Source organism: Trachurus japonicus, chromosome 21 (assembly GCF_045865225.1).
Source record: "Trachurus japonicus isolate A0001 chromosome 21, Traja_1.0".
In the NCBI taxonomy this organism is placed as follows: Eukaryota; Metazoa; Chordata; class Actinopteri; order Carangiformes; family Carangidae; genus Trachurus; species Trachurus japonicus.
In genome coordinates this window covers 8,406,657-8,433,528 of record NC_140927.1, presented here as the reverse complement: position 1 = coordinate 8,433,528, position 26,872 = coordinate 8,406,657, and the positions used below count along the sequence as shown (strand labels likewise).

Here is a 26,872-nt window from a genome sequence, read left to right as displayed (position 1 = left end):
TATCAAATCTTTACATAAATTAACAGTAAACCTTAAATGCATCCAAAACATGATGTGAGGGATTGTTTTGTTTTGACTTTTGACTCTCCACTGGCTGTTGTGTTTGCTATGTTTGACCTTCAGGCTCATTTGGTTACAGTTGATTTATTGGCGGTATAAGTCGATACACACCAGCCCAGAGATGATGTAAGGTTACTGTAATGAGAGTCATTAGGTCGTCTAGACCTCAGTGGTGATTTCAGGCCTCAGGGAGCAGCTACACTTCATACAGCTAATTACTGTTTGACTGAGTGGATACTGTATGCCGGCCTCATGGGGTGATCCTGAAAGCAAATGTATCTGTAATTTGACCAAAGAAAGACAACATTTGTTCACATTATACAGTATTTTTCTGATAAGATAAATATAAATGATCCTGTCTAAGCAAATACAGTACATTTTCTGAGAGGAATTTACTTACTGACATGGGCCATGTGTTGTTTTGTCACGTTTAAGTTTAAGTTTTAAGCTGCAAAAATGTTTTTTAAAGCCCGAATGAGGTAGAAAATTAAACTGCAAACAGAGCAAATAGCAAATACAATGAAGCAACTGAGAATAAATGAGAATAAAAACATCACCATAAGACTACTTAGATGACATGAAAAAAAACATGCAAGTCACATTTCTTTTGTATTTTGTGTCCTTCACATGATTTTATTGGCACCTGACCTTACTACATGGTTTGTTGCATTTTATTCCCATACACACTCTATTACTGCTTCAAATCTGTATTTATCCGCTAATGAAAGTAGTCCCCAACAAATACAGTTTAGTCCTGTTTGCTGAAGACTACAGTGCTGTTTTAAATTGTTATGCAATGTTACAATAGATTTACATATTGACTGTGCTCATGAATTATGGAGTTATCCTATGATAATTGAGTTTTTCAACATGAAGAACTTTTTTTGAACAGCGTTTCTAACTTTTGACAACCTGAGGCCATAGATGAGGGGATCGAGAAGAGGCTGAATAAGGAGTCCATACATGGATAAAATCACACGCAGCTCAAGTGGAACAAAAGTCATGTCGAACCTCTGACTGATCAGGTTATAAAAACTGGCAAAGACGAAGCTGAGGAGAGAAACTAAGTGCGGAAAACAGGTGTCAAACGCCTTTTTCCTGGTCTCAGAGGAGGATTTTAAACAGACATATAAAATCCTCACATATGTGAAGGAGATGAAGGTGAGAGGAACAGCCACAGTGAATGTGAGGGCAAAGACGACATCGTGGATATAAGACATGAGTCTGTCTGAGGAGCAAGAAAGTTCAACCACCAGATGATTTTCACAGATAACTTTGTGGATCACATTCCCACAGAACTTCATACGGATCGTAAAAGACAATAAAACTCCAACTTCTACAAAAGCAGCAATCCAGATCATGATGATGACGACCCGGACTCTGACTTTAGTCACTATGACGTTGTAATGCAAAGGCTTACAAATACAAACGTATCTGTCATAGGCCATTACTGATAATGTCCAAAATTCAATTACCGCATATGTGTGAATATTAAATATCTGAAGGAAGCAGAAAAAGAGTGAAATTTCATGAGTGTCGGATAAAATATGTGCCATGAAACACGGCATCAGAGACGTGCTGCCGTAAATAGCACTGATAAAAAAACTACACAGGAACAGATACATGGGCTCGTGCAAATTTCTGTCCAAGTAAATAACAACAATAAGAACAGTGTTGGCAACAATGACTGAGATGTAAAACAGCAGAGCCAGGGTGAAATAGAGGCCCTGAAAATTTCCTACGTTTCCATACATAGACAAAACAAAGGACACAATCTCTGTGTCATTTTCCATTGTCACAGTTTGTGATGATGTGGCTGCAAATTCTGTAAGAACCAAGTAAAAGACCATGCATAAAAAGCAGGAATCAAGCCTGAAAATGCTGCAATAAAGGTGTTGAACTGTGGAAGAGAGTTGTGTTCAGGTCTTGGATGTCCACCTCCTCCTCCTCCTCCTCCTCCTCCTCCTACCTACTGAGACAAACACAAGCAGCTGCTGAACATTATAGTCGACACACAGAGGCGGTGCTGGCTCGTTTTACACTATGGGAGAAACCCCCCCACCCTCCACCCCTTACACACACATCTCCCAACATACATTGCTTGTTGTCACCACGATGCACACACACACACACACACACACACACACACACACACACACACACACACACACACACACACACACACACACACACACACACACCCCTCCCAACATACAATACATTGTACATTGTCCCTGCTCAACCCCACCATCATACACCAACACAAGACAAAAAGACGTAATGTATAGAGGCATTATCTAATAAACCTCGCCCTTCATTTTTCTTTCCCTTACTCAGATTGCACCCACTAGCAGAGACCGTCTTTGACATGGGAGATGTGGGTGAGACCGGTGTAAAAGCAGACAATATGTTGTTATCTGCCCTTACACAGATTGCGCCCTGGGCATTCACCCACATCTCCCATGTCAAAGCCAGTGGGCGAGGGTTTGAGCTGTCAGTTGACACTAAACCACAACGCAGACGGAGTATGTTGAAAGAGATGCACAGCGAAGAAACAGACTGAGTTGAGTCAGGTTTAGCATCAAGGAACTTGGGGAAGGATCAAGAAACAAGATTCAATAGTGAGTGAGTTGCAGCCATCAGCCGATGCAGCGCAGGAGCGTACATGAACTCTTCACAGCAGTGCAGCTAATGCTGTGACACTGTGGCTGTATTCGAAATGCTGGTAGTACATAGCCTACTGATTTGGCCAATTTGTAGTATGCAGTATGCAAACAAAAGCAAAATCTGTAGCTAAGTATGTGAAAAATTCCCGAATGTCGTACTAATTTGTAACACAGTGACCATATAACTAAATAAAATAAAATGTGATTTAGACTGATTGGTTCATTGTAAAACATTTATTTATTGATGTAATGTGGTGATGCATTGTATTACAATTTACTATGTTGTTACAACAGTTATCTGTTATCTTTGGGCTTTGCTAGCTAACTAAGTTACAATAATGTTAACATCAGCCACTGTTTGGAGAATGTGAGTTAGTAAGAGAATCCTGTCATTACCAGCTGTTTGTGTTGATATTACTGTAAGGCCAAGGTGTATCCTGCCTGAATAACACTGAAACTGATTATATAAAGATATCAGATAATGCACAGAACAAAAATAAATACAGTGCACTGGGTGTGTGTGTGAGCGTGTGTAGTAGCCAGCCAACCATCATGGCAGAAAAAAGAGGCCATACATTAGAGCCTTTCTTAGTCCATTAAAATGCAAAGTAAGAACCTTATAGCCTGTTATCTAAAATAATAGTTGATAAAAAAAAACTGTCCACAAGAAACAAGTGAATAAATATAGAAATCTTGCATAATGTTGCATTTGTGCCACAGGACAGGAAGGGAGTCTCAGGCAGGTTACAAAAGGGTTCTTTCAACTTAAAGATACTGTAATTTTAAAGGAGAAGTTTTTTTTAACACATGCACATACATGGTATAACCTCTAAAACGTGATAACACGGAGAACTATCTAGGATTGAACTGCAAAGTTGGACTAGTAAATAGTTTAGGATTTTTTTCTTTTCTTTTTTTTTGGGAGGTCCCCCTCATTCAAGAGGCTTCTTCAACGTCTTCAAACAAAAAAAGCAACTGGACTTCCTGTCCAGTTGCTTTTTTCTACAACTCCACAAGAACCCATGAGTTTAAGCCTATGTCATAGTCAAAATTAGACAAATTTTAATTGTCTGATAAGGTTAGGGGCTTTTTCTGCAACTTTCCAGAGGAGGACCCACCACATTTCTTTTTTTTGCTTCCACCCATGCTAGAAATTCTTCTTTTCACAGATCCATTTCAAGAACGTATTACATTGCACGTCATTCCAGTCTCTCTTCTCAGCACCTCTGATATGGGCACAGTCCTCCTCGCCTGAACCTGAACCTCCAACTCCATTATCAGGCTCATTTTTAGCCCAGAACCTAGAAGGGAACAAGGACATTGTGTTCATCTTGTTTAATGAATCACATTGGACTGTTTTCCTAAACAGTCCAAACAGTCAGTGAAAATGGAGGCTCTCTGCCTTCCACCTGGCGTCTCATGGCTGAAAACCAACTTTGCAACATCAGTGAAGTAGCGACTTTGCCGCCGCCCCAGTGACCCAGCTCTCGTCTCTGCACACCTCAACACGAATACGCACTTCAACCCTCAATCTTTTGTTATCTTTTGTTAAGACTATATACATGTCATAATATCATATATGTTATATAATGTTATCCACCGCTCCATGGATTGATTTTTCGCCAGCTTCATTAAAAACAAATGCACATGGTCGAGAAGAGGGTTAGCAAAACAGAGGAAAAGCGACCAGACTTGCATAGTTCCTCTTTAAAGTAATAGTGAACTGCAGCAATCCTGTGCTAAAGCATCAAAGTGCTTAAACAGTTGCCCTAAGACTACTCTCAGGAAAAGACATTGTTGGATAAAATATGTAGTAAAAAAATTAGAAGCCTTACGCCAGAGTCAGTGGAGTTCCATCGACCCATTTCCAGTCGCCCTCCTTCTCTTCGTCAGTCAAACCGATCCAGAAAGAGTTTGAAGTTAAGCCAAAGAGAAATGCCTGGTAAATATGAAAAGACCACATTATACAGTTATCTGAATATATCAATGACACAGGGAAGAAGATGAAAATTAATCACACAACCACTACCTGCTCTTCAGTACTGTCTATGACGACCAGATCTGCTCCTCTGCCTCTGCAGTCCTCTCTGCCTTTGTCCCAGGAACCAGACTTAGTGGAGAGGAGGTAACAGGAACAACTGAAGAGTGTCCATCCTGAGGGACATGTTTCATCTGCAGGACACAATAGGATAAAAATGACCGACCTGCCTCTTGTGTAAAGAAATGTAAGATTTTGCAGTTCAACAGTGACACTTCTTATTTTTCTTCACTGGTGCCGATAATATCACCAACCCTGGCTGCAGTGTCATGCTTGATGTGCAGCTATCACATCACATGTCGTCTGTGAAGAAGCTACATTTATTTATTTACTGCTATAATGCAGCAAGTAAATACATTTAGCTTCTTCACAGACGACATGTGACAGTATCACTTGTGTCCCGTCATATGGGCTTTATAAAAACATACATTTAAAGTTGAGAAAGATGCTATTTTAATCTTAGATTTTCTTTGACTTTAAATGTTTCATTTATACACAAATTAATCTTAATAACACAAACATGCAAAAACTCACCGCATTGGGACAAATGCTGAAGCCTGCCCAGCTTTTTGGTGACTTCAATGAGGGTGGAGTTCAGCTGTTCCCTCTCTTGACTCAGGTTGGCTTTGACCAAGGAGAACTCTGCAGCTAAGCCATGATCTGAAATAAATCAAGATACACAAAACACCTGCATTTACAGTAGCAAACAGAAACAAGGACAGGACCACATATTTCCTTATTTTTCTCCAATGCTGCAGCCGCTCAGGTTTCTGTCCACCTTTTAATATCACCTGTTGACGCTTCCAGTGTGGTTCATGAAAAAACAACAACCTACAATGTAAATTCAAATTGATGAAACTGTGTTCTGAATTCGTAGCGCATCTGTTTCTTTTAAAGTAAGTTACAATGCACTGAGGTCTCAGGGTCACAGTAGAAAACCATCCTATGAACAAGAATTCAACTTGACCTTTAAGTTCTGAATGAAGCAGACTCACAGTGAACACCGAGGCCGATGAGTCCAGCCAGCAGGAAAACACTCAGCAGACTCAGAGGGAGGACGACAGCTCCATGACATCTCCTCTCAGAGCTGGTGGGACCTGAACCAAGAAAAGACCAGTTAATAAAAACAGTCACACATAATAACAGACATTTATTCTCTGCTCTGTCTGACTGACAGCTCTTACCTGTGGGACTGGTTGAAATGTTGGACTTTTCAGACCTTATATCATCAACATTGACGTAGATTTCCTCCATTGATTCTCACTATAATACAGAGGGTCAGCTGCAGCATGGTCTGACATGAAATGACTCTTGATGGTTTCAGTTGTTGATCTCAAGTTGTGAGGAAGTAACACGTGGTTCTCAAAGCTGTTACTTCGAACAGGAAATCTGTGAACCGTGTAATGTATGTATTGAAAGGATGAACAACTCGTCCCTACGTCACCACATTCACGCGCATCCCTTGGCCGCACACACAGAGAGGACCGCCCCTTCATGCCGTTCTTTCTCCTCATTGGATAAAGGTTGTAGGATACATGGAAAGTTTTCTCCTCGGCTTACAGCAGAGCAGAGTGACTGACAGACCCGTGTTTCAGACCAAACACTCTATAAGTGATTGCCGTCAGAAGATATAACTATTTAAGACTTATATTAACACAAATATTCCGCTTACTTCTGCTTTAATGTTGGACACTGAGCCTCGTCCTGCTCTGCAGGCTGCAGTTAGAGAGGATGTACAGTAGTGCTTGTTTGGTGCATGCTGTGTGTGAGTGTTTCACTGCAACAAGTTCACAGCACCCTCATTCTTAGAATATATATTGCGAGAACAGGAAAGGTCATTTTGTTGACACCCAGTCAAGCTTCCTCATATGAAGGAGCTGCACTGCTGAAAAAGCTCAAATACGTTTGTGGAGCTTCCTCTAATTTCCGTTCTGTTCATTTTACTTGTTTGTCACATGACTAAGATTGAGTGATGGACTGATTTCAAGATGCACAGGCATCTGAGGAAAAAAATGTTACATGGAGAGTGGAACTTGCATGTCACTGCTTGATGCACTGACTTTAAAGGTGTCACAGTCTAGTGAAGTGAATGTAATTTTTCTGAAGCCTGTTCAGCTCAGATCTGCCAACAGCAGGTCTGCACTGTCTGAAGATGCTCAGTCTGGTCGAGTGAGGGACAGTCTGAGATCAACAAAGATAACCACTGAAACGCCCCACACATTCATTGATAGTATCAGTTTCAGTATAGAACATTAGCCTTTTGTTGTCTTAGAGTTATGAGACAATTGTAAGTTAAAATAATCCATTAGAAACTCAAGTGAAACTCAGTTTTGTATGTGTCAGCTTTCATCAGCTGAAAGATGATGAGTGTCCAAGAGTCTTTAATTAGATCGTGGGGAAATGCCTTAAAGCAGAAGTACGCGCATCCCTTGGCTGCACACACAGAGAGGACCGCCCCTTTATGCCGTTCTCTCTCCTCATTGGATAAAGGTTGTAGGATACAAGGAAAGTTTTCTCCTCGGCTTACAGCAGAGCAGAGTGACTGACAGACCCATCTTCACTATATAAGTGATTGCTGTCGGAAGATAGAACTATTTTAACACAAACATTCTGCTTACTTCTGCTTTAAGAGAACTTCTTAAGTGCGGTACTGTATGAATAGAAAATAGTAAAAAATGTCCTTTAATTTTTTTTGAGAGTGCCATGGGGGCCGCTGCCAGGGAAGTGCCATCTACGTGAGGATGGGACTCAAACCCATGACCTTAGGGTCAAGGCAGAGCTAATCAGTCAGACACATGTGATCATCTTTCTCTTAACGACCCCCTTCAACCATCCGTTTCTGTTATTTTAAAGCATTCTCTGTGGTCTTTCAATTGTGATTATGAAGGTTTTAGCCAAAATCACAAAACCTGTGCCATTTCCCAGGGTTCTCCTTTAGCTCATTAGCAATGCACCTCTGAGTGGTGGGCGGAGACTGTTCTGCTCTTCACCCACCAAGCCAACCCCCCCCCTTGTGTGTGTGCGCTCGAGAGAGAGAGAGAGCCCGAGTCCAGCTGAACAAGGAGTTGACTGATAGAGATGGACGATGATGACACGCCGTTAAAAAAAAAGTTTGCTTTTTCTCTGTGAGAAACTGTGGCGGACCCATACGAGACTGTTGTGGCTGCCGACACCGAGCTATCCAGCCTTTCAGTTTTGAGCCAGTCTCTCTTAAGCATTGCATTTAGGTTTTTTTTTTTTAATTTAAGGGTGGCTTTTTTGGGGGGATACACCACATAACACTGTTTTGTAATCTTCAAAGTATAGAAGTAGAATACCTGTCAACAAACTGTGTTGCCGTGTCTTATCCTGTTTAATGGCAGTGTAAATGCAGAGCTGTCTTGTTAGCAGGTGTAACGTGATTCAATATGAACTGATATTTCTACCATTTGAAATGGATAAACTTGCATTTCATGGTACGAACTGTGCAGTGAAAAGTCTGACAACTGAAGAATCATTTTTTTTACATCAGCTCGTGGTGCTTTTTAATGTTGAGAAGCTGTTTACATAGATCCAAACTTCAGCAGAGTGAAACACAGACACAGACCCACATTTTTAACAGACATAAAGAGCAGGTTTTACTTAAACTTTAGATAATCATAGCAAACACTAGACAGCTGTCTTTTCACAGATCCACTTAAAGGATGTATCACATGACTCATCATTCCAGTCTCTCTGCACCTCCTCTCTGATGTGGACGCAGCCCTCAACCTTGAAAAAAAATAATCCTCCATCATTTGGCTCATTTTCAGCCCAGTACCTAGAAGGGAACAAGAGTATCATGTTTATCTTGTTAACATTTCAGTCTCCTCTGGATAACTTTGTTGAATCAAACTGAAGCACTCAAACTCTGTTGTTAATGTTGTAATGATTTTGTAAAGTGTATCGAGACCATGTTGCACCGTGGCGATTTTGCACTTTAAATAAACTAAACCAATGTGGTGAAAGAGTGCATTTAACCCAATTTGTGAGATTTTTAAAGACCTAAGTAAGTAGTTCTGTGTCCTAAACCAAACCAATGTATTTAATTAAAGTCTGTAGGTGATCAACAGGCCCTTGATTTTGTATGTGTCTGCTGTTGCCACAACACAAGGGGGCACTATGACTATGACTGATTCTGAACAGGACTTCTTTCAAATAATAAAAGCATTAAACAGTTTGGATAATGTCTGTTGGACTGACAGTCTCCTGGAGGTCTGGTCCGGTGTTTGTCCCATTTGTCCAACAAGATCCGATATGGATTTAATCGCCCTCTTCACTATCTAGTATTCGCCAATGGCCTTAAAGCTGTGGATGTTTCTAACACCACCTGTTGTATGATGATGATAAAACGACTTGTTTGGATTATTTCAGGTGAGACCAGTGTTTTCCCCCAGCTCCAAAGGTCTGGACATTAACAATGAGCCTGTCTGTCACTCTGCCGGTACTGTAGTCAACTGTATGTGTTACAGGATTGGTTAAAACAGACAACGTATAGCCTACTCATGTATACAGAGCTGGAACTGGGCTGGAGCTGTGGCCCTGCTGTCTGAGCAGGCTGAAGACTCATTATCAGCCCAGTACCTAGAAGGGAACCAGAGCATTATGTTTAACAAACTTTTTCACCAGGTCTGATGTGTTTGATGAGTTTTTGAGCAGAGCCAGAATAATAAACTATGAAGTCCTTTGTTCATTACATCATGTGCCCCAACCCTAAAAATCTAGATATATGTCAACTGAGTTTGAGAACAAGTGAAGATCAACTTATAATTTCCCACTAGAGTTATAGCTCAGTCTCCAGGTCCTCTTGTGGACTTTGTTGTTCTCCAAACTATCTAACCTGATCCTCTCTGCTACAGTGGTGTTTACAAAGGCATTGCAGCAGTGGTTTCTTACACCACCTGCTGTAAAAGTTAGGATCAACTGCAACAACTTGCATCCTCCTGTGTGAAAGCATCAAGGTGATCAGGGAGCTGCCGTACAAATGGAGCGAAGCCTGCGAGCATCATACACACACCCTCTCAATTTGGCGGTCTATTTAAGATGGGTGACTTAACCATCGTCCTCTTTGCTCGTCTATGACACAGCGGCATCTCACAGCGCTACCCTATTTTTTGCCTATTCTCAGGGAATGATAAAGTCGGAGCCTTGACGCCAAATTCAAATGTATAATGAAGCTGCAATAAACATTTTTATTGGTGAGTTGTCTGACTGAACTATTCACATGAAAATAAATTGTTGGGTAAAATATGTAGTAAAAAAAAATAGAAGCCTTACGCCAGAGTCAGTGGAGTTCCATCGACCCATTTCCAGACGCCTTCCTCCTCTTTGTCGGTCAAACCAATCCAAATTTTATCTGAGGTTAATCCAATGAGAAATTTCTGGTAAATATGAAGAGACCACATTATACAATTATCTGAATATATGAATGACACAGTAAAGAAGATTAATGTTAATCACACACACACACATCCTTGTAATGCTATATTTGTGAGGACACTCATTGACATAATGTATTCCCTAGCCCCTTACCCTGTAGCGTAGCCAGGTAGGGGGCGGGTGGGGCGGGCACCCCAGGCCCAGGTTCACCATAGGCCCACTGACAAGGGGGTTCTTGAGGACCGATTGCTAGAACCACAGCAAATCTGTTTGCTTTGCTACTGTCAATTGAACCCGTCGCAGTACCCCTTGCAGCCCCCCTCTTCTTCGCTCTTTTCCTCCGCGCGCTGTTTCTGTTTGTGTGCACTGTGCAGGCTCATACAGCACCGCAAAGCACTCGCCCTGCTCATCAAGCTAGAGTTGTAACGGGCCTACCCGCGGTCGTTGAAGTGCGGACCCGACACGGACCGATACACTGATTATTGGGCCGAGCCCGGCAAAAAAAAAGAAAAAAAAAGCAGAATAAGCCAGATGGCAGCCCAGCCCCGGCCCTGGCCTGACCTAGTCATTACGAACCCGGCTCGAACCAGCGCGTCGGGTTGGGCTGTTTATGCTCATTTAATTGACAGACACTATCATTTCGCTCTGTGCACGTCCTCACACATAGAGAGAGACTCATAGGAGCTCAGCTTCACGACTGAGACACGAATAGCGTATTTCCTCAAATAATAGCCGGCGTTATTCAATTAATAGCTGGGTCTCACGGACGTTCAGTCAGGGGAGGCATTTGAGGCAGTGCCTCACCTACTGTCAGGAATAATTAAATTATTTAGTTAATCTAAGGTTTAATTATTTTTTTATTTCAGATAACTTTACCACAGGTTTAAATGTGTCAGCATTTGGTGATTTTCTCTGTTTACCTCCGGTCAGAAACCACTGTACGGTGTGTGTGTGGCTGACGCTACGCTGCCTCATTGCGTCTGAGTGTGAGCGGCACGTACGTTCACGTTGCTTTCGTGAAGTGTAAACAAACAGACGCCCCCTCGGTTTTAGCGTCCAGCAGTTTAGCGGCTAATTCAACAGCAGTGATGGATAACTGTACCGGAGAGGCTCAACAACTTTTTTTTAAACTTCATTTGAGGAATAAACGGCAGCTTTTACCTGACGGGAGACCAACGGCTGAGCTACGGCAGCTAACAGCTAACAGCTAACAGGTTTTACCTACTTTTCTCTCTCTCCCTCCCTCCCTCTCTTCTTTACACATGCACAGCCCAGGTTGTCTGTCATATCTGTTGTAAACCTTGTAATAATAGCTTGTTGAGTACAGTTAACACTATTGTTGCTTTGTTTTGAGTGTGGATTAATTGTTAACGGTTTGTTGTGTAATGTGAGCGGTGGTTCAATATCGCGATCCTGTTATTGATGAGTTGGATTTTAATAACAGCTGATAACTGTGTAGATGGCGTGGATTGTGATGAGAAGGTGTTGCACACATTTTAAGAGTTATCTGTGCAAAACCTGTTTGTTGTGACTTTCTTGCGTGATGAGCTGATTTGCTGACTGTGAAGACTGAGAGGAGGGGACAGCATTGCACTGTCGGACCTGGGTTTCTGCTCCGTGTCCGGAGACGGACTGCAGAGCAGTTGTGAACATGTTCTGATTGATGGGGAGTGAAGCGCTGCGCCGCAATGTGGTAACTTATTGTTGATTTCACGGGTCTATTGTCAGTCTCATGTAGACAGCTGATAGTCTGTGTATGAGTCGGCAAGAAGTTGAGCACATAGTGACAGTCTGTCATGTGCGCATTTACAGTGGCAGCTTTGGTCTGGAGCCCTGTGTATTAGACTACATTTGTATCGCGCATTCCTAATAGGCCCACTACAGGGTCTCGCCCCATCTGCATGAACCAGTCAGCTACGCCACTGCCCTTACCCTAACCTTAACAATCCAAAACAAATGCCTAACCTTAACCATTACTCTTAACCTAACTTAAACCTATATATAAACTAAAGTCTTAAAGGTACAGTATGTAAGAAATCTAAAGCAACTGGCCGTAAAATCCTCCTAATATGTCACAGAGACTCAGGAATAATGTTCATATAATGTGATGAACTCACCAACAACAATAGTACAGCCAGAGTATTCGCATTAAAAATCTTTTTTTGCAGACTGCAAATCATGTTTATGTTTTGAATTTACGTGTTGACATGTTGCGCCACCTAGCCCTCTCTCCCAGTCACGGCAGCATCAGTGGTATTTCAGCCTCCGGTCTGCTTCCACTGAGCTGCCGCTACGGCTGGGAGATATAACGAGATCGCTGTGTTTTGAATTTGACTGCAGTAACCGTTTTTGGCCACATTCTTACATATGGCACCTTTAACTCTCAAACAGCCCTTGAAAAAAGTGAGGACCGGCAAAAATGTCCTCACTTCCCAAAAATGTTCTCACTCTGTTGGTTAAAAACCAAACCAACGGTCCTCACAACATAGTAAGAACAAGAACACACACACACACAACCTGCTCTTCAGGATTGTCTATGACGACCAGATCTGCTCCTCTGCCTCTGCAGTCCTCTCTGCCTTTGTCCCAGGAACCAGAATCAGTGGAGAGGAGGTAACAGGTACAACTGAACATTGTCCATCCTGAGGGACATGTTTTCTCTGCAGGACACAAGAGGATCAAAATGACTCCTGACGGGTTGAGTGAAAATATTAATTCCTATTCAAAGTGACATTATCAGATCATCTACTGATCATACAGGAACTTCTTATCTTTCTTGACACTGGTGCTGACAATATAACCAACCCTGGCTGCAGTGTCGCACTTGATGTGCAGCTACATCACATCACATGTCGTCTGTGAAGAGGCTAAATTTATTTATTTCCTACATCAATGGAGTGACCGTTTACAGTGTCCCATCATATGGATTTAAAAAAAAAAAATTAAGTTGAGAATGATCATAATCTTTGAATTTCTGTGACATACAAATGTTTCATTTTTTACACAAAACAATCTTATGACAAACATGCAAAGACTCACTGCGTTTTGACAAACTCTGAAGCTCGTCCCGCTCTCTGGTGACTTCAGTGAGGGTGGAGTTCAGCTGGTCTCTCTCTTCAGTCAGGGACAAAGACTTCTGGATATACTCGGTCAGGTCGGCTTTGACAGAGGAGAGCTCTGCAGCTAAGCCATGATCTGAAATAAATCAAGACACACAAAACACCTGCATTTATATCATGCAAACAGAAACAGGGACAGGACCACATATTTCCTTATTTTGCCCCATGCTGTAGCTGCTCAGGTTTCAGTCCAATTTGTTTTAATCACCTGGTGACAGTTCCAGAGTGTTGTCTGAATTTTGGTGGTATCTTAATCTTTGAATTTCTGTGACGTAGAAATATTTCATTTTTACACAAAAGAATCTTAGTATGTCGAACATGCAAAGACTCACTGCGTTCTGACAAACTCTGACACCTGTCCCGCTCTTTAGTGACTTCAGTGAGGGTGGACTTCAGCAGGTCTCTCTCGTCTTTTGTCAGGGACAAAGACAAGTTCTGGAGACACACATTCAGGTAAGCTTTGAGAGAGGAGAGCTCCGCAATTAAGCCTCGATCTGAAATAAATCAAGACACACAAAGCACCTGCATTTATATCATGCAAACAGAAACAGGGACAGGACCACATGTCGTCTGTGAAGAGGCCAAATTTATTTATTTACTGTTATGATGCAGCAATGGAGTGACTGCTTACACTGTCCCATCAGGACTTTTTAAAAATAGAAATTTAAAGTTGACAATGAATGGTATCTTAAAGGAATAGTTCACCAAAAAATGAAATTCAGTCATAATTGCCTCACCCTCATGCTGATGAATACTCCGGAGTAGCTTTTTATTCCTCAAAGTGCAGCTGGAGAGTACAACAAAAGTGCCCAACACAAAAACGTCCATAAATCTACACAAGTATTTCTCCTTATTGCTCACCTGCTGCAATCAAAGTGTCCTGAAGGGATATAGTCCAGAGTTTACTCGAAACAATGCCATTTAGGACATTTTTACAGCCTAAAAAGTTCTGTATTGAATTTGCACTCGTGTTCACACGAACCACGTGGACGTGACCGGACTTGCCTAAATGACGTAGTTTCAGGTAAACTCTCGACTGTATCCGTTCAGGACACTTGGATTGCAGTGACCGAGCAGTAAGGAGGAATATTTCAAATTTTTGTGTAGTTTTATGGACGTTTTTGTATCAGGCCCTATTACTCTCATATAAAGTTTTTGTTGGACTACGAAACGGCCTCCCGGGTCTCCAGATGCACTTTGAGCAATAAAAAACTACTCCAGAGTATTCATCAGTATTGAGGGTGAGTCAATAATGACTGAATTTCTGTGACGTACAAATGTAATTTTTACACAAAACAATCTTAGTATAACAAACATGCAAAGACTCACTGCGTTCTGACTCACTGCGTTCTGACAAACACTGAAGCTCATCCCACTCTTTGGTTCCTTCAATGAGGGTGGAGTTCAGCTGGTCTCTCTCTTCAGTCAGGGACAAAGACCTGGTCTGGAGACGCTCACTCAGGTTGGCTTTGACAGAGGAGAACTCTGCAGCTAAGCCATGATCCGAAATAAATCAAGACACACAAAACACCTGCATTTATATCATGGAAACAGAAACAGAGACAGTACCACATATTTCAACATTTTGCCCCGTGATGGAATCGCCCTGGTTTCAGTCCAACCCATAGTCACTTTTTAATATCACCTGGTGACCTTTCAAGTGTGTTGGCTGAATTTCCATTGCATGTTTTTGTCAAGTCGATTAAGCTGTTTTTCTGGATTTGTAATGCATTTGTGTCTTTCCATGTGAGTTGCAGTGCACTGAGGTCTCAGGGTCACAGTAGAAAATCACCTTAGTATAATGATAAACTCAACTTGACCTTTAAGTCCTGAATGAAGCAGACTCACAGTGAACACCGAGGCCGATGAGTCCAGTCAGCAGGAAAACACTCAGAGAGAGGACGACAGCTCCATGACATGTCCTCGTGGGACCCGAACTGAAAAAAGACCAGTCAATAAAAACAGTCACACATAATAACAGACATTTATTCTCTGCTCTGTCTGACTGACAGCTCTTACCTCAGGCTTTGCATGATCAGTCTTGATGTAGATTTCCTACATTGATGCTTACTCAATGCAGAGGGTCAGCTGAAGCACGGCCTGACATGAAAATGACTAAAATCTTGATGGTTTCAGTTGTTTCTCTCAAATTGTGAGGAAGAAAAAGGTGCTTCTCAAACCTCACACTTTAACACAATTAAACACAGTTCAGAGAGTGCTGGCTTTTGAAGGTTGTACAATGGACGGAAACATTCTGAGAGGCAGAGGAAGAGAGGTCAAGACACAATAACGGTCATTTCCCATGAAATCTGAGCTACTCTGATAGAAAATATTCAGGACAAAGAGTACAACTCAACATCAGCTGATTCACTGTTTCTGAACTGTGTCAGCACAGAGAACATGTTTATCACCTTTTTGAGGGGCTCTCTTGGGAGTGACAGCCTGCCTGAGTCAATCCCATCCTTGTTGCCAATTATGTTGGAGTTTGCAGGTTGACCAATACTCAGAGACTCAAAGAAGGCAATATTCAGCAGCAGTCGGGGTTTTATTCAGAGACACAAGCAAGTCCATTATTTTATAGTCTGATCAAAACAGGATGATAAGACATTTTGGCAACTTTAACATGTGTTACAGGAGCTACAGAGACAGTTGAGTCACGTACAGGTGTTTTTTAATGTTGCACTTTGGCTTTGATTTAGAGAAGCAGTTTAAATATATTCAGTACAATCTTCAGCTATAGGCTAGTCAAACATGCACAGACCTACATGCTTAAAAAGTACACAGTTTTTAGTTGCAGTTTTTACTTAAACTGAACATTAAGAAGCCATTTTCTCACAGATCCACGGCAAAGACAGAAGACATGACCAATCGTTCCAAGATTTCATATGTGCACAGTCCTGCTCACCCCAATATCCTCCACCATTATTAGGCTGGGGTTTGTCCCAGTAACTGGAAGGTAAGAGAGCATGGGCATCATGTCACTGTTAACTTCTGCAAACAAATCCCACTGACAAAAAAAGGAGACACAGAAAACGAAAATGTCCCAGGTTCTTGAGCTTTCTAACATGTACTTTGTGTGGTTAACAGTCTATTTCAATGTAATGAGATTTCCCTTAACCTTACAAAGTACATTTGCTGCCTAAACTTAACCAGTATGTGGCCAGTGGCGCCGCCAGGATTCAATTTCAATGTACGCACAGAAACGGCAAATAGGCTACAACAAAAAAAAAAATTTGGGGGGGGGGGGGGGGGGGGTTGGGTCGCACACCAGGCTCTACAAACACTGGTGTGCTTATCATGTCACGTAACAATGGGACTTGTCGCTCATTAATATACTGCACAACTGAAAATATTGTAGCGACCCCGCAGTAATGTTGTTGTTATGATGTTTAAGTTCTGTGATTTCTGACTGACTGTGAATGTGTACGGGCAGGTAGCGTATGGTTGGATGAGAAACTGAGGGGCCGGGATGAGTGTGAGGAAGACCTGTGTGTGTGTGTGAGTGGGGAGGAGCAGAGGAAGAAGTGAGAGCTGTCAAATAAGTTTGTGTTATGTTGTTGTAGTTACGTCGGCTCGGACGCTACAATATCAATAACGGGAGTTGGTAACTAGCATTAGCTATAATCTCTGTACATGCAGAACATCAGTCACATTGACTTGTTTGTAACGAGTGGAAGTGTCACTATGTTAACCTGCATTGTCCCTATCAAATAAACTGAATTAAATTAAATTAAACAAGATGTGCTTAACATGGACGTCGGACGCGAAATAGCCGCGGAGCGGAGCCAGTTTCCTTTCTGTCCCGTTAACAGATTGTGCCAGATGCGCCAGAGCGCGCACCTCTGTGCCAGGCTCGCACTCTGCAGCGATTTGTGTCTTAACAGAGCGTGTGAGAGATTAACACACACATTCACACAGGCTACACACACATTCGGGCTCCACATACCCACAGACACACAGCTGATGGGCCGAGGCGCGGCACGGAGAAATGTGCAACTGGTGGCGTGCTCAACCTGGAATCGGCGCCTATGAGTCCGTAATCGTGGTGCAAACGAGTGAGTTTGGAGCTAGAGAGGAGAGACCTTCATTATCGCTGCTCTATTGCGTGTTTGTGATCGTGGGTTTGGATCTCTTTTTTTTTTCAAATGCCTGGAAAAGGCTCAACTGTCTTTTTGACATTTCTATACAGGACCGGGCATAATCATCACATAGCGGTAGTGTAATAGGCGCCAGAAATCAAAAAGAGACAGATGACATGATGTAAACGACAATCACTGGCTTTTACGTTAGGCTTCCAGTGATTGGTTTAACAATCAATGAACTCAGCACGTTTAGCCTGTTACAAACAACAAGCGTCTTTATCACACCCCCTCAAAATAAACAAAATTGCATCTTTTTTTTTCACCTATGAAAAAAATTGTACGCACAGTGCGTACAGGATTCCGGCTGGCGGTGCCACTGTATGTGGCAAAAGTTTAACATTACTTCTCAGTTTCATTTTAACAAATAGGAGTCATGTGAACATGGTGTAGGCCTACCACACGTCTTTTCCCATTCAGTCGTCATGGAAACATGTCTAAATGCAGACTGTACGAGCTGAAAAATTAAACAATTTTCACTTCTGCTGTGTACCCCACACCCAGCACCACACCAGTATGTGTGAAAACCATAGACTGTAAAAAGAATGGACGTAGCACCCGTGACGTCACCCATTGGTTTGGGGGAGTCTGTTTTGTGCCGCTACTACGGGGATCTGCGCGATCTTGGATTTTAGGTGAAGTTTACTTGCCATATTGGGAGAGGTGTGGTGGTTAGCCGGCTGAGAACCCGCCCACTGAACTCGAAGCAACCAATTAATGGCCGGTAAACTGTCTGTGAACCTGTCACTCAATGTAATTTATGCACGAATTTGAAGCCTAAACAATACTAAAACGGTACTTATGGTACAAAAAAATTCACCCCCCCACAGTGTTCACGGAGGTGGAAACTATCGGTAGAGACCAAAAAAAGAAAATGTACCAGGCTGTAAATATGTTGTTTTAGCTGTAAAGTCGGCTATTATAACATGGGGCTCAATTGGAGTTGCTCCCTTCTGGAGCCAGTCCCCAGAGGCCACCGGGGTACTGCAGCTTTTTGAACGCGGAAGTGGTCTTTACTTGTAGAACCCACAACTCCCCCCTTGGTGAAAACAGCCTAACTTACGCCAGAGTCAGTGGAGTTCCATCGACCCATTTCCAGACGCCCTCCTCCTCTTTGTCAGTCAAACCAATCCAAGTTGGTTTTGAGGTAAAACCAGAAAGAAATGTCTAGGAAACAGAAAAAAATACATCACATGCTTTACCACAATATGTAGTGTATGTACTGTATGTGTACAAATCAATGACAAAGTGAAGATGAATGCACACACACTACCTGCTCTTCAGGACTGTCTATGACGACCAGATCTGCTCCTCTGCCTCTGCAGTCCTCTCTGCCTTTGTCCCAGGAACCAGACTACTACGACAGCTCCATGACATGTCCTCGTGGGACCTGAACTGAAAAAAGACGAGTCAATAAAAACAGTCACACATAATAACAGACATTTATTCTCTGCTCTGTCTGACTGACAGCTCTTACAGGCTTTGCATGATCAGTCTTGATGTAGATTTCCCCCACTGATGCTTACTACAATACAGCACGACTGGAGTCAGTGGTCCATACTTTTATAGTCTGAACAAAACGGGATATAGATAAGACATTTTGGCAACTTTAACATGTGTTACAGGAGCTCCAGTGCTTTCCCCCCCAAAACCCAAGTTGTTTCTGGCAAGACACACCTGCACCTTGCTTCACAGGGTCATGCTGACTAAGTTGTTTGGCAGGATGGCGTCAACTCCCTGTTTTCCTGAAATCATATCACAATTGCTGGATCAGATCATTTTATTATTGTCACATACACACAAAGACATTCCACCAAACCTACTGTGAACAATAAATATTATTTCCACAGATTCTTATCCTGAGCATTGTGTTTTCCACTTCCATGTAATGACAATAATGTTTTGATTTTGATTACTTTGTTTGAGTCAGCAGTTTGGTGTAAGTGGTTTGCCTACTGAGTTTTGTTTTACCAATTTTCAGAAAGCACAAAAGGTTTCGAGAATTCTGTTTCAGCAATTGTTAAAAAGTACAATACTCAGTGAAAAGATAGACAACAGATGTCTACAATTCTTTACAGTTAAAGTTCTCTGGTATTGACCATGTAAAGTTATGAGTTAAGTGAACTGGTGACAAAGTTTCAGTGAATGTGAGTGTACATGCCTTTATTCAAATGTCTCTCTTTTTCTTTGTCACACAAGCAAAATCCATTTGCTTAATCATAACATGCGTCGTGAAGATATTTCAAAATGTATCATTTCAAAACTCATTAACACTTTTTGAAGCTCTTTTTTACAGATCCAGTGCCACGAGGTATCACAGTGCAGATCATTCCAGTTCTCCTTATGTGTCATGTTTAGCTGGATATTTTCAAAGTCCTCTTTGCCCCACTTTGGATCTCCATTATCCACATCTGGCTTCCCCTTCTGCCAGTACCTGGGAGGTTGATAATAAAGTGCAATTTCACATCACAATAGTTATAATTATCGTTGTATATGGGTCTGTATTCAAACAAGTGATGCAGATGTTGTTCTGTTGTGTGACTAACATTTACAGGTTTTCTCAATGTTTCTGTCAATCACTCCAATCCAAGTTTCTTTCTTGACCTTGGTTTGATTTTCTGTTCAACATAGGGACAGAAAGCCTGGAACTATATCAAAGATTTACTCATATTACATGAAGTGTTGTGTCCTGACCTGAGACATTGATTTTTGGTGTGTCTTTTTGGACGAAGAAAAGTGAGCTCCGTTTGCAACCGTCATATGGACATGCAGTGCTGCACGGAGGCCCGCTGTAACTCAGAGAAGGCACGGAGGACTCTGAAACTTCTTTGAATTTGAATTTTGGGTGAACTACCCCTTTAAGCCCATGTCACAAGGCTGCTCAGCAACTCCTTTGACCTGGATGAACCACAGGCCCTGAAACTTGTCTCTAGTTGTACCAGGTGGACCAGACTTTGGTAAATACCATTTTTAAGCCTACCACACACATAAAGATAATCGGGCTGATTTTGCCCCGATTTTCCCCCTTCCGACCAAAGACAGAAATCGCCCGATTATATTAAGCTCTTAAGATTATTTTATGAGATTCTCTTGTAGTGTGTGGTGTGTTAAGAGTCAAAATTCTCCCGACAATTGGCTCGGAAAACGTTCAGCGCCGATAATCGTAAATATTAAACATATTCAATATTTACGATTGTCGGGGCCGACAACCGTGGCCGTTTCAATCAAAAGTCATCTTGTGTGTGGAAAGCCGGTGTTGTGCCGAGAAGTGCCTGCTTGCCGAGCTCTGCACGCTGCTCGTGGCAAGCCACTTCTCCGCACAACACCTGTGCAGCCCTGGCACAAGGTTCACACAGACATTCACGCATATGGAGATTTCCTGATAGCCGATAGCAAAGACGGTAGCGATCATAGCCGGCAACAGCCAGCAATACAGCAGCCACGTTTAAACGATCATGTGACCGCCGCTCACAGCCCGTCATGTGACAGGGCACGGGTCCCTATTGGACAGCCGCTTGACTGCTCGGCGTCCGGAGAAACAGACACACCGATGGGATCGTTGTAAAGGCTGAAGTGTCCAGCTTTCATTAAAAAAAAAATGATGTTGCTCTCATTGTCCATTCCGGAAATAGACCCGAAAGAGTAGCTACAACAATACAGATCTCTTTCTGAGTTTTCTGACCCGAGGGTCAAGATTCTGAAAAATCTTAATGTGTGTGGTGTGTTGTGTTTGGAATATCGCAGCACACCACACACAATACGATCAAAACTGTTCAATCACAGATTTTTTATCTTCATGTGTGGGGTCTCTAACAGATAAAAAATCGGTTGAGATTTAGAAAATCTTTATGTGTGTACCCCCCTTAAGCTTAAGGTTTAGGAACATGACAACTTGGTCAACTCCAGGGACAAAACAATGGCACTGCTTTAAGAACCAGTGTGTAGGATTGAGTGACATCTAGTGGTGAATTTGAAGATTGGACTCCCAAAATCAAGTATTCAGGGGTTACAACTAATTCAAAATGCAGCTGCACGTATTCTCACTGGTACCAAGAAATATCAACACATCACACCTGTTCTTAAATCTTTGCACTGGTTACCTGTTACACAAGGACAAGAATCAATTTCAAAATACTACTCCTGGCTTACAAAACACTACATGGCCTTGCACCTCAGTACATCACAGATATGCTCATCACTTACACCCCAGCAAGAACACTTCAGTCAACGGGCAGTGGCAACTTACTCTTTTCTCGCTCCAGATCCAAAGAAGGGGAGGCAGCTTTTAGTGTACATGCCCCACGGAAATGGAACACCTTGCCTGACACAGTTAGACATGCCACATCAGTAGCCATCTTTAAAAACAGATCAAAAACATATCTTTACTCAACAGCATTCTGTTGAACTGTGTGTGTATGTGTGTGTGTGTGTGCATGTGTCCATATGTGATTGTGTGAGTGGGTGTGCATGTGTATGTGCTGAAGATGACATATATGATTGTAAACGTACTTGCACTTGCACTCTTCTAGTTTTCTATTTGATTTCTAATTGATTTTTATATAACGATGTATACCTGTTGTGAAGCACATTGAGTCTGCCTTGTGCATGAAATGCGCTTTATAAATAAAGCTGAATTGAATTAAATTGTAAGCATTTGACCTCCCCTCTCCTCAACACTCCCTTTCTAAGCGTATCACATATAGATAATAAAATAACACCTCATCTAAGATCATCTGCTCACTTCCCTTTGCATGGAGCATTATTTGCAGAGCAAAACAGTGGTTTGGACCACTTTCCTTTTGCAGTGTTAACTTATCACTTGCTCATACTGCTCCTTTTACAATTTTTCATTCTTGTCTGCTCTTCTCTTCTTCTGATAAAGTGTGCAGTCAAGACCCTGTTCAGACCTGTTATTAACATATGTCTGTGGTGATGTGATCACACGTGGTCAGCCCTGAATATACAGTATGTGTGAACAGTGAGCAGTGTGTCTTCACGCATTTGCAGGCTTTTTTTCTTTATCACTCAGACCACATTCTGTTTTGGTGTGGTCCAATTTACTTTTGCAGATGTGTGTTGTTAGAATAGAATAGAGAATAGAGAATACTTTATTCATCCCTAGCAGGGAAATTCAAATTAGTCTAGTAGCTCACACAACAATGACACAAAAACGATGACTGGAATGGACTCAAAAGATGCTCATCTCCCTGCAGGTCAGGGAGATGAGCCTTTTACTGCGGCTGCTCCTCTGACCTGTGAGGGTTTTGTGTAGAGGCTGTTGGGGGTCACCCAACAGCCTGAGCCTGTCTAGTCTGTTCCTGTCCCTGACCTTGATATTGTTACCCCAGCAGACAATAGCAAAGAATGTAACACTTGCAATGACAGACTGATGAAACATACGTTAGTGTTAGTTTCATTTATAATATTAATTGGTCAAAGTTATTGTTATCTGTTGAAGGGATAGTTCAACATTTGGGGAAATTGGCCCATCGCCATAATCCCTATAGTTTTAGCAGTAGGTTTGTTACCTTTAATTGTCGGTGCAAGCTATTTTTAGAACGGCGGAGCAGAGCTGTGAGCTGCTCAGAGCTACGCTACGGAGGCTCATGGGATTTCTTGGTTTCCCTCATCAAATACACAATTCAACACATTTCCAATTTCACAAATCCTGCCACAAGTTCCTTTAATGTTGAGAAGCGGTTTACATAGATCCAATCTTCAGCAGAGTCAAACACACACAGAGACGTACAGGAACAGTTTATACTAAAGCTTTACATCACCATAGCCAACACTAAGCAGGCATCATTTCACAGATCCACTTGAAGGACATGTCACATGGCATATCATTCCAGTTTCTCTCCTCGTCACTTCTGATCTGAGCACAGTCCTCATCACCTGCATTATTAGGCTCTTTATTAGCCCAGTACCTAGAAGGGAACCAGAACATTATGTTAATCTTGTAAATGTTTCAGGCTCTCCTGGATGACTTCAACAAATCACATTGGACTATATCATAAACTCTGTGGTTTATGTGGTAATACTGTTTTAACCCAAACCATGAGATTATCCTAAACCTAATAAATAAATTAAAAGAACTAAAGCAATGAACAGGGAGGGAGGGGTCCTGCACTGACCATGTGGCAGCAGACGGATGGATGGACTGATGGAAGATGGATTGCATGTATGACTGAATATTCTTATATTGTGTTCTGGACAGGACTCTTACCAAACACTGAAAGTACAAAGTGGTTTGGACAGTGTGTGCAAATCATTTTCACAAGGTCTGATGTGTTGAAATGTTTGATGAGTTTCTGAGCATGCTGTGACCCTCAAAAAGGAAATAATAAACCATGAGGTCTCAAAAGTGTCCTTACATCCTTCATTCCTTACATCCTTGCACCTTGTGCTCTAACCCTAAAAATCAAGATACATGTCAACAGAGTTTGAGAACAAGAGAAGATCAATTTATAATTTTCCACAGGAGTCATAGCTCAGTCTCCAGGTCCTCTTGTGGACTTTGTTGTTCTCCATACTAACTAACCTGATCCGTTCTGCAGTGTTGGGGAGACTTAAACTACATGTAGTTGAACTACGTAGCTTAACTACAATTTGCTGTAATTTATTATGTTCCAGGACTCTCTTTGAAAAAAGGCATGAATCATGTCATGACATCCCAAGCCAACGCTGCCTCTGATTGGCTTGCCCTGTCGTTCCTGTCATGGTTTTAAACATTGTTGTTCAAGACACACCGATCTAGAATATGTCTACCTCTTTGTATTACTACATTTTTTGTTGACTTACATTTCTGATTTACAAGAGGGTATTGGGGTAGGATTTTCAATTTCTCTTTATATTACCCAACATGTCTATGGTGAACCTACAGTATGTTGACCAAAAATGTCAGAATTCCTCTTTCTTTAGGAAATACAACTGAGTTGAGAGGCACATTTCTGCTTGACATGTGAAGTTTTTGTAGGCTATTATATTTTGTTTCATATACACCACATGTTGATTTATTTAACACTGAGTTAAATGAGTATAAGTAGTTGCTGAGGCTACTTAGCTGTAGTTTTACAAACTACATTTCTCCAGGGGTAGAAATATAGTTTGTTCAAACTACTGCCAGGCTGAACTACATGTAGTTTTACAAGCTATGCTTGTAAAGTAGCTTCCCCAACACTGCCTTTCTGCTTCAGTGGTGTCTAACAAGGGCCTTGCAGCAGGGTTTTCTTACACCACCTGCTGTAAAAGTTATGATCAACTGCAACAACTTGCATCATCGCATCTGTGAGAAAGCATCAAGGTGATCAGGGAGCTGCTGTACAACTATTCTCATGAAAAGACATTGTTGGATAAAATATGTAGTAAAAAAAAAATTAGAAGCCTTACGCCAGAGTCAGTGGAGTTCCATCGACCCATTTCCAGACGCCCTCCTTCTCGTTGTCGGTCAAACCAATCCAAATTTTATCTGAGGTTAATCCAATGAGGAATGTCTGGTAAATATGAAGAGACCACGTTATACAGTTATTTGAATACATCAATGACACAGGAAAGAAAATTAATGTTAATCACACACACAACCTGCTCTTCAGTATTGTCTATGACGACCAGATCTGCTCCTCTGCCTCTGCAGTCCTCTCTGCCTTTGTCCCAGGAACCAGACTCATTGGAGAGGAGGTAACAGGTACAACTGAACATTGTCCATCCTGAGGGACATGTTTTATCTGCAGGACATGACAGAAGGATCAGAATGACTCCTGACGGGTTGAGTTAAAATATTCCTTCCTATTCAAAGTGACATCAACTTCTTCTCCTTCTTGACACAGTTGCCAACATTATAACCAACCCTGGCTGCAGTGTCACACTTGATGTGCAGCTACATCACATCACATGCCATTTGTGAAGAGGCTACATTTCTCTAGTTACTGCTGTGGAGTGACAGTTATACTAGTGTCTCATCATATGGACCTTTTAAAAACATATTCAATCTTGAGAATTAATGGCATCTTAATCTTTGACCTAAAAATATTTAATTTATACACAAATCAATCTAAATAAGACAAGCCTGCAAACACTCACTGTGGTTATACAAACACTGGAGCCTGTCCCGCTCTTTGATGACTTCAATGAGGGTGGAGTTCAGCTGGTCTCTCTCTTCAGTCAGGGACAAAGACTTCTGGATATACTCACTCAGGTCGGCTTTGACAGAGGAGAGCTCTGCAGCTAAGCCATGATCTAAAATAAATCAAGACACACAAAACACCTGCATTTATATCATGCAAACAGAAACAGGGACAGGACACACATTTCCTTATTTTGCCCCATGTAGCTGCTTTAGGTTTCAGTCCAACCCAAAGTTAATTTGTTTAATCACCTGGTGACAGTTCCAGTGTGTTGTCTGAATTTTGCACTGCATGTTTTTGTCAAATTAATGAACTTCTTTTCTCTATTTGTAGTGTTTGATCATATATGAATTTTTTTTTCTTCACATTGGTGCCTACAATATCACCAACCCTGGCTGCAGTGTCACACTTGATGTGCAGCGACATCACATCACATCACATCACATCTGTGAATAAGCTAAATTTATTTATTTACTGTTATAATACAGCAATGGAGTGACTGTTTTCAGTGTCCCATCATATGGAATTTAAAAATAAATACATTTAAAGATGAGAATGATCTTAATCTTTGAATCTCTGTGACGTACGAATGTTTCATTTATACGCAAATCAATCTCAATAAGACAAACATGCAAAGACTCACTGTGTTCTGACAAACTCTGAAGCTCGTCCCGCTCTTTGGTGACTTCAATGAGGGTGGAGTTCAGCTGGTCTCTCTCTTCAGTCAGGGACAAAGACTTGTTATCACTGATCTGGAGACGCTCACTCAGGTTGGTTTTGACAGAGGAGAACTCTGCAGCTGAACCATGATCTGAAGTAAATAAAGACACACAAAACACATTTATAATATCATGCAAACAGAAACCGGGACAGCATCACATATTTCAATATTCTGCCCTGTGTTGGAATCGCCCTGGTTTCAGTCCAACCCATAGTTAGGCTACTTGTTTTTAATATCTCAGGGTCACAGTTAAATCATCTTATAATGATAAATTCAACTTGACCTTTAAGTTCTGAGTGAAGCAGACTCACAGTGAACACCGAGGCCGATGAGTCCAGCCAGCAGGAAAACAATCAGCAGACTCAGAGGGACGACGACAGCTCCATGACATCTCCTCTCAGAGCTGGTGGGACCTGAACCAAGAAAAGACCAGTCAATAAAAACAGTCACACATAATAACAGACATTTGTTCTCTGCTCTGTCTGACTGACAGCTCTTACCTGTGGGGTTGGTTGAAATGTTGGACTTGTTAGGCCTTATATCATCAATGTTGACGTAGATTTGCTCCATTGATGCTCACTACAATACAGAGGGTCAGCTGCAGCACAG

At 41.8% G+C, this 26,872-nt stretch overlaps 2 protein-coding genes across 2 annotated transcripts in view; both read right to left on the bottom strand.

Moving 5' to 3' along the window:
* LOC146964735 (uncharacterized) overlaps positions 1-26,872 on the bottom strand; it is a 55,318-nt gene that overhangs the window by 20,256 nt on the left and 8,190 nt on the right. The window lies entirely within an intron of this gene.
* Positions 238-26,872, bottom strand: LOC146964736 (C-type mannose receptor 2-like). The gene is made up of 13 exons (XM_085766196.1): positions 26,764-26,872; positions 26,575-26,676; positions 26,186-26,353; positions 25,499-25,654; positions 25,001-25,143; positions 24,809-24,912; positions 23,239-23,346; positions 15,129-15,217; positions 13,201-13,356; positions 12,679-12,821; positions 10,060-10,163; positions 3,848-4,027; positions 238-339 (listed from the first exon to the last, which is right to left on the bottom strand). Exons 1-12 carry the CDS (start codon positions 26,831-26,833, stop codon positions 3,874-3,876), a joined length of 1,497 nt encoding a protein of 498 aa, XP_085622322.1. The 5' UTR covers positions 26,834-26,872; the 3' UTR covers positions 238-339; positions 3,848-3,873.

What these genes read in the sequence shown, in the direction of transcription:
- LOC146964736 (XM_085766196.1), bottom strand. Translation starts at nt 26,833, where the DNA reads ATGGAGCAAATCTACGTCAACATTGATGATATAAGGCCTAACAAGTCC. An exon ending in TAGACAATACTGAAGAGCAG is followed by an intron (nt 24,913 to 25,000) that starts GTTGTGTGTGTG and finishes CATATTTACCAG; the next exon opens with ACATTCCTCATTGGATTAAC. An exon ending in CCATGTGACATGTCCTTCAA is followed by an intron (nt 15,218 to 23,238) that starts GTGGATCTGTGA and finishes GTCTTTTTTCAG; the next exon opens with TTCGGGTCCCACGAGGACAT.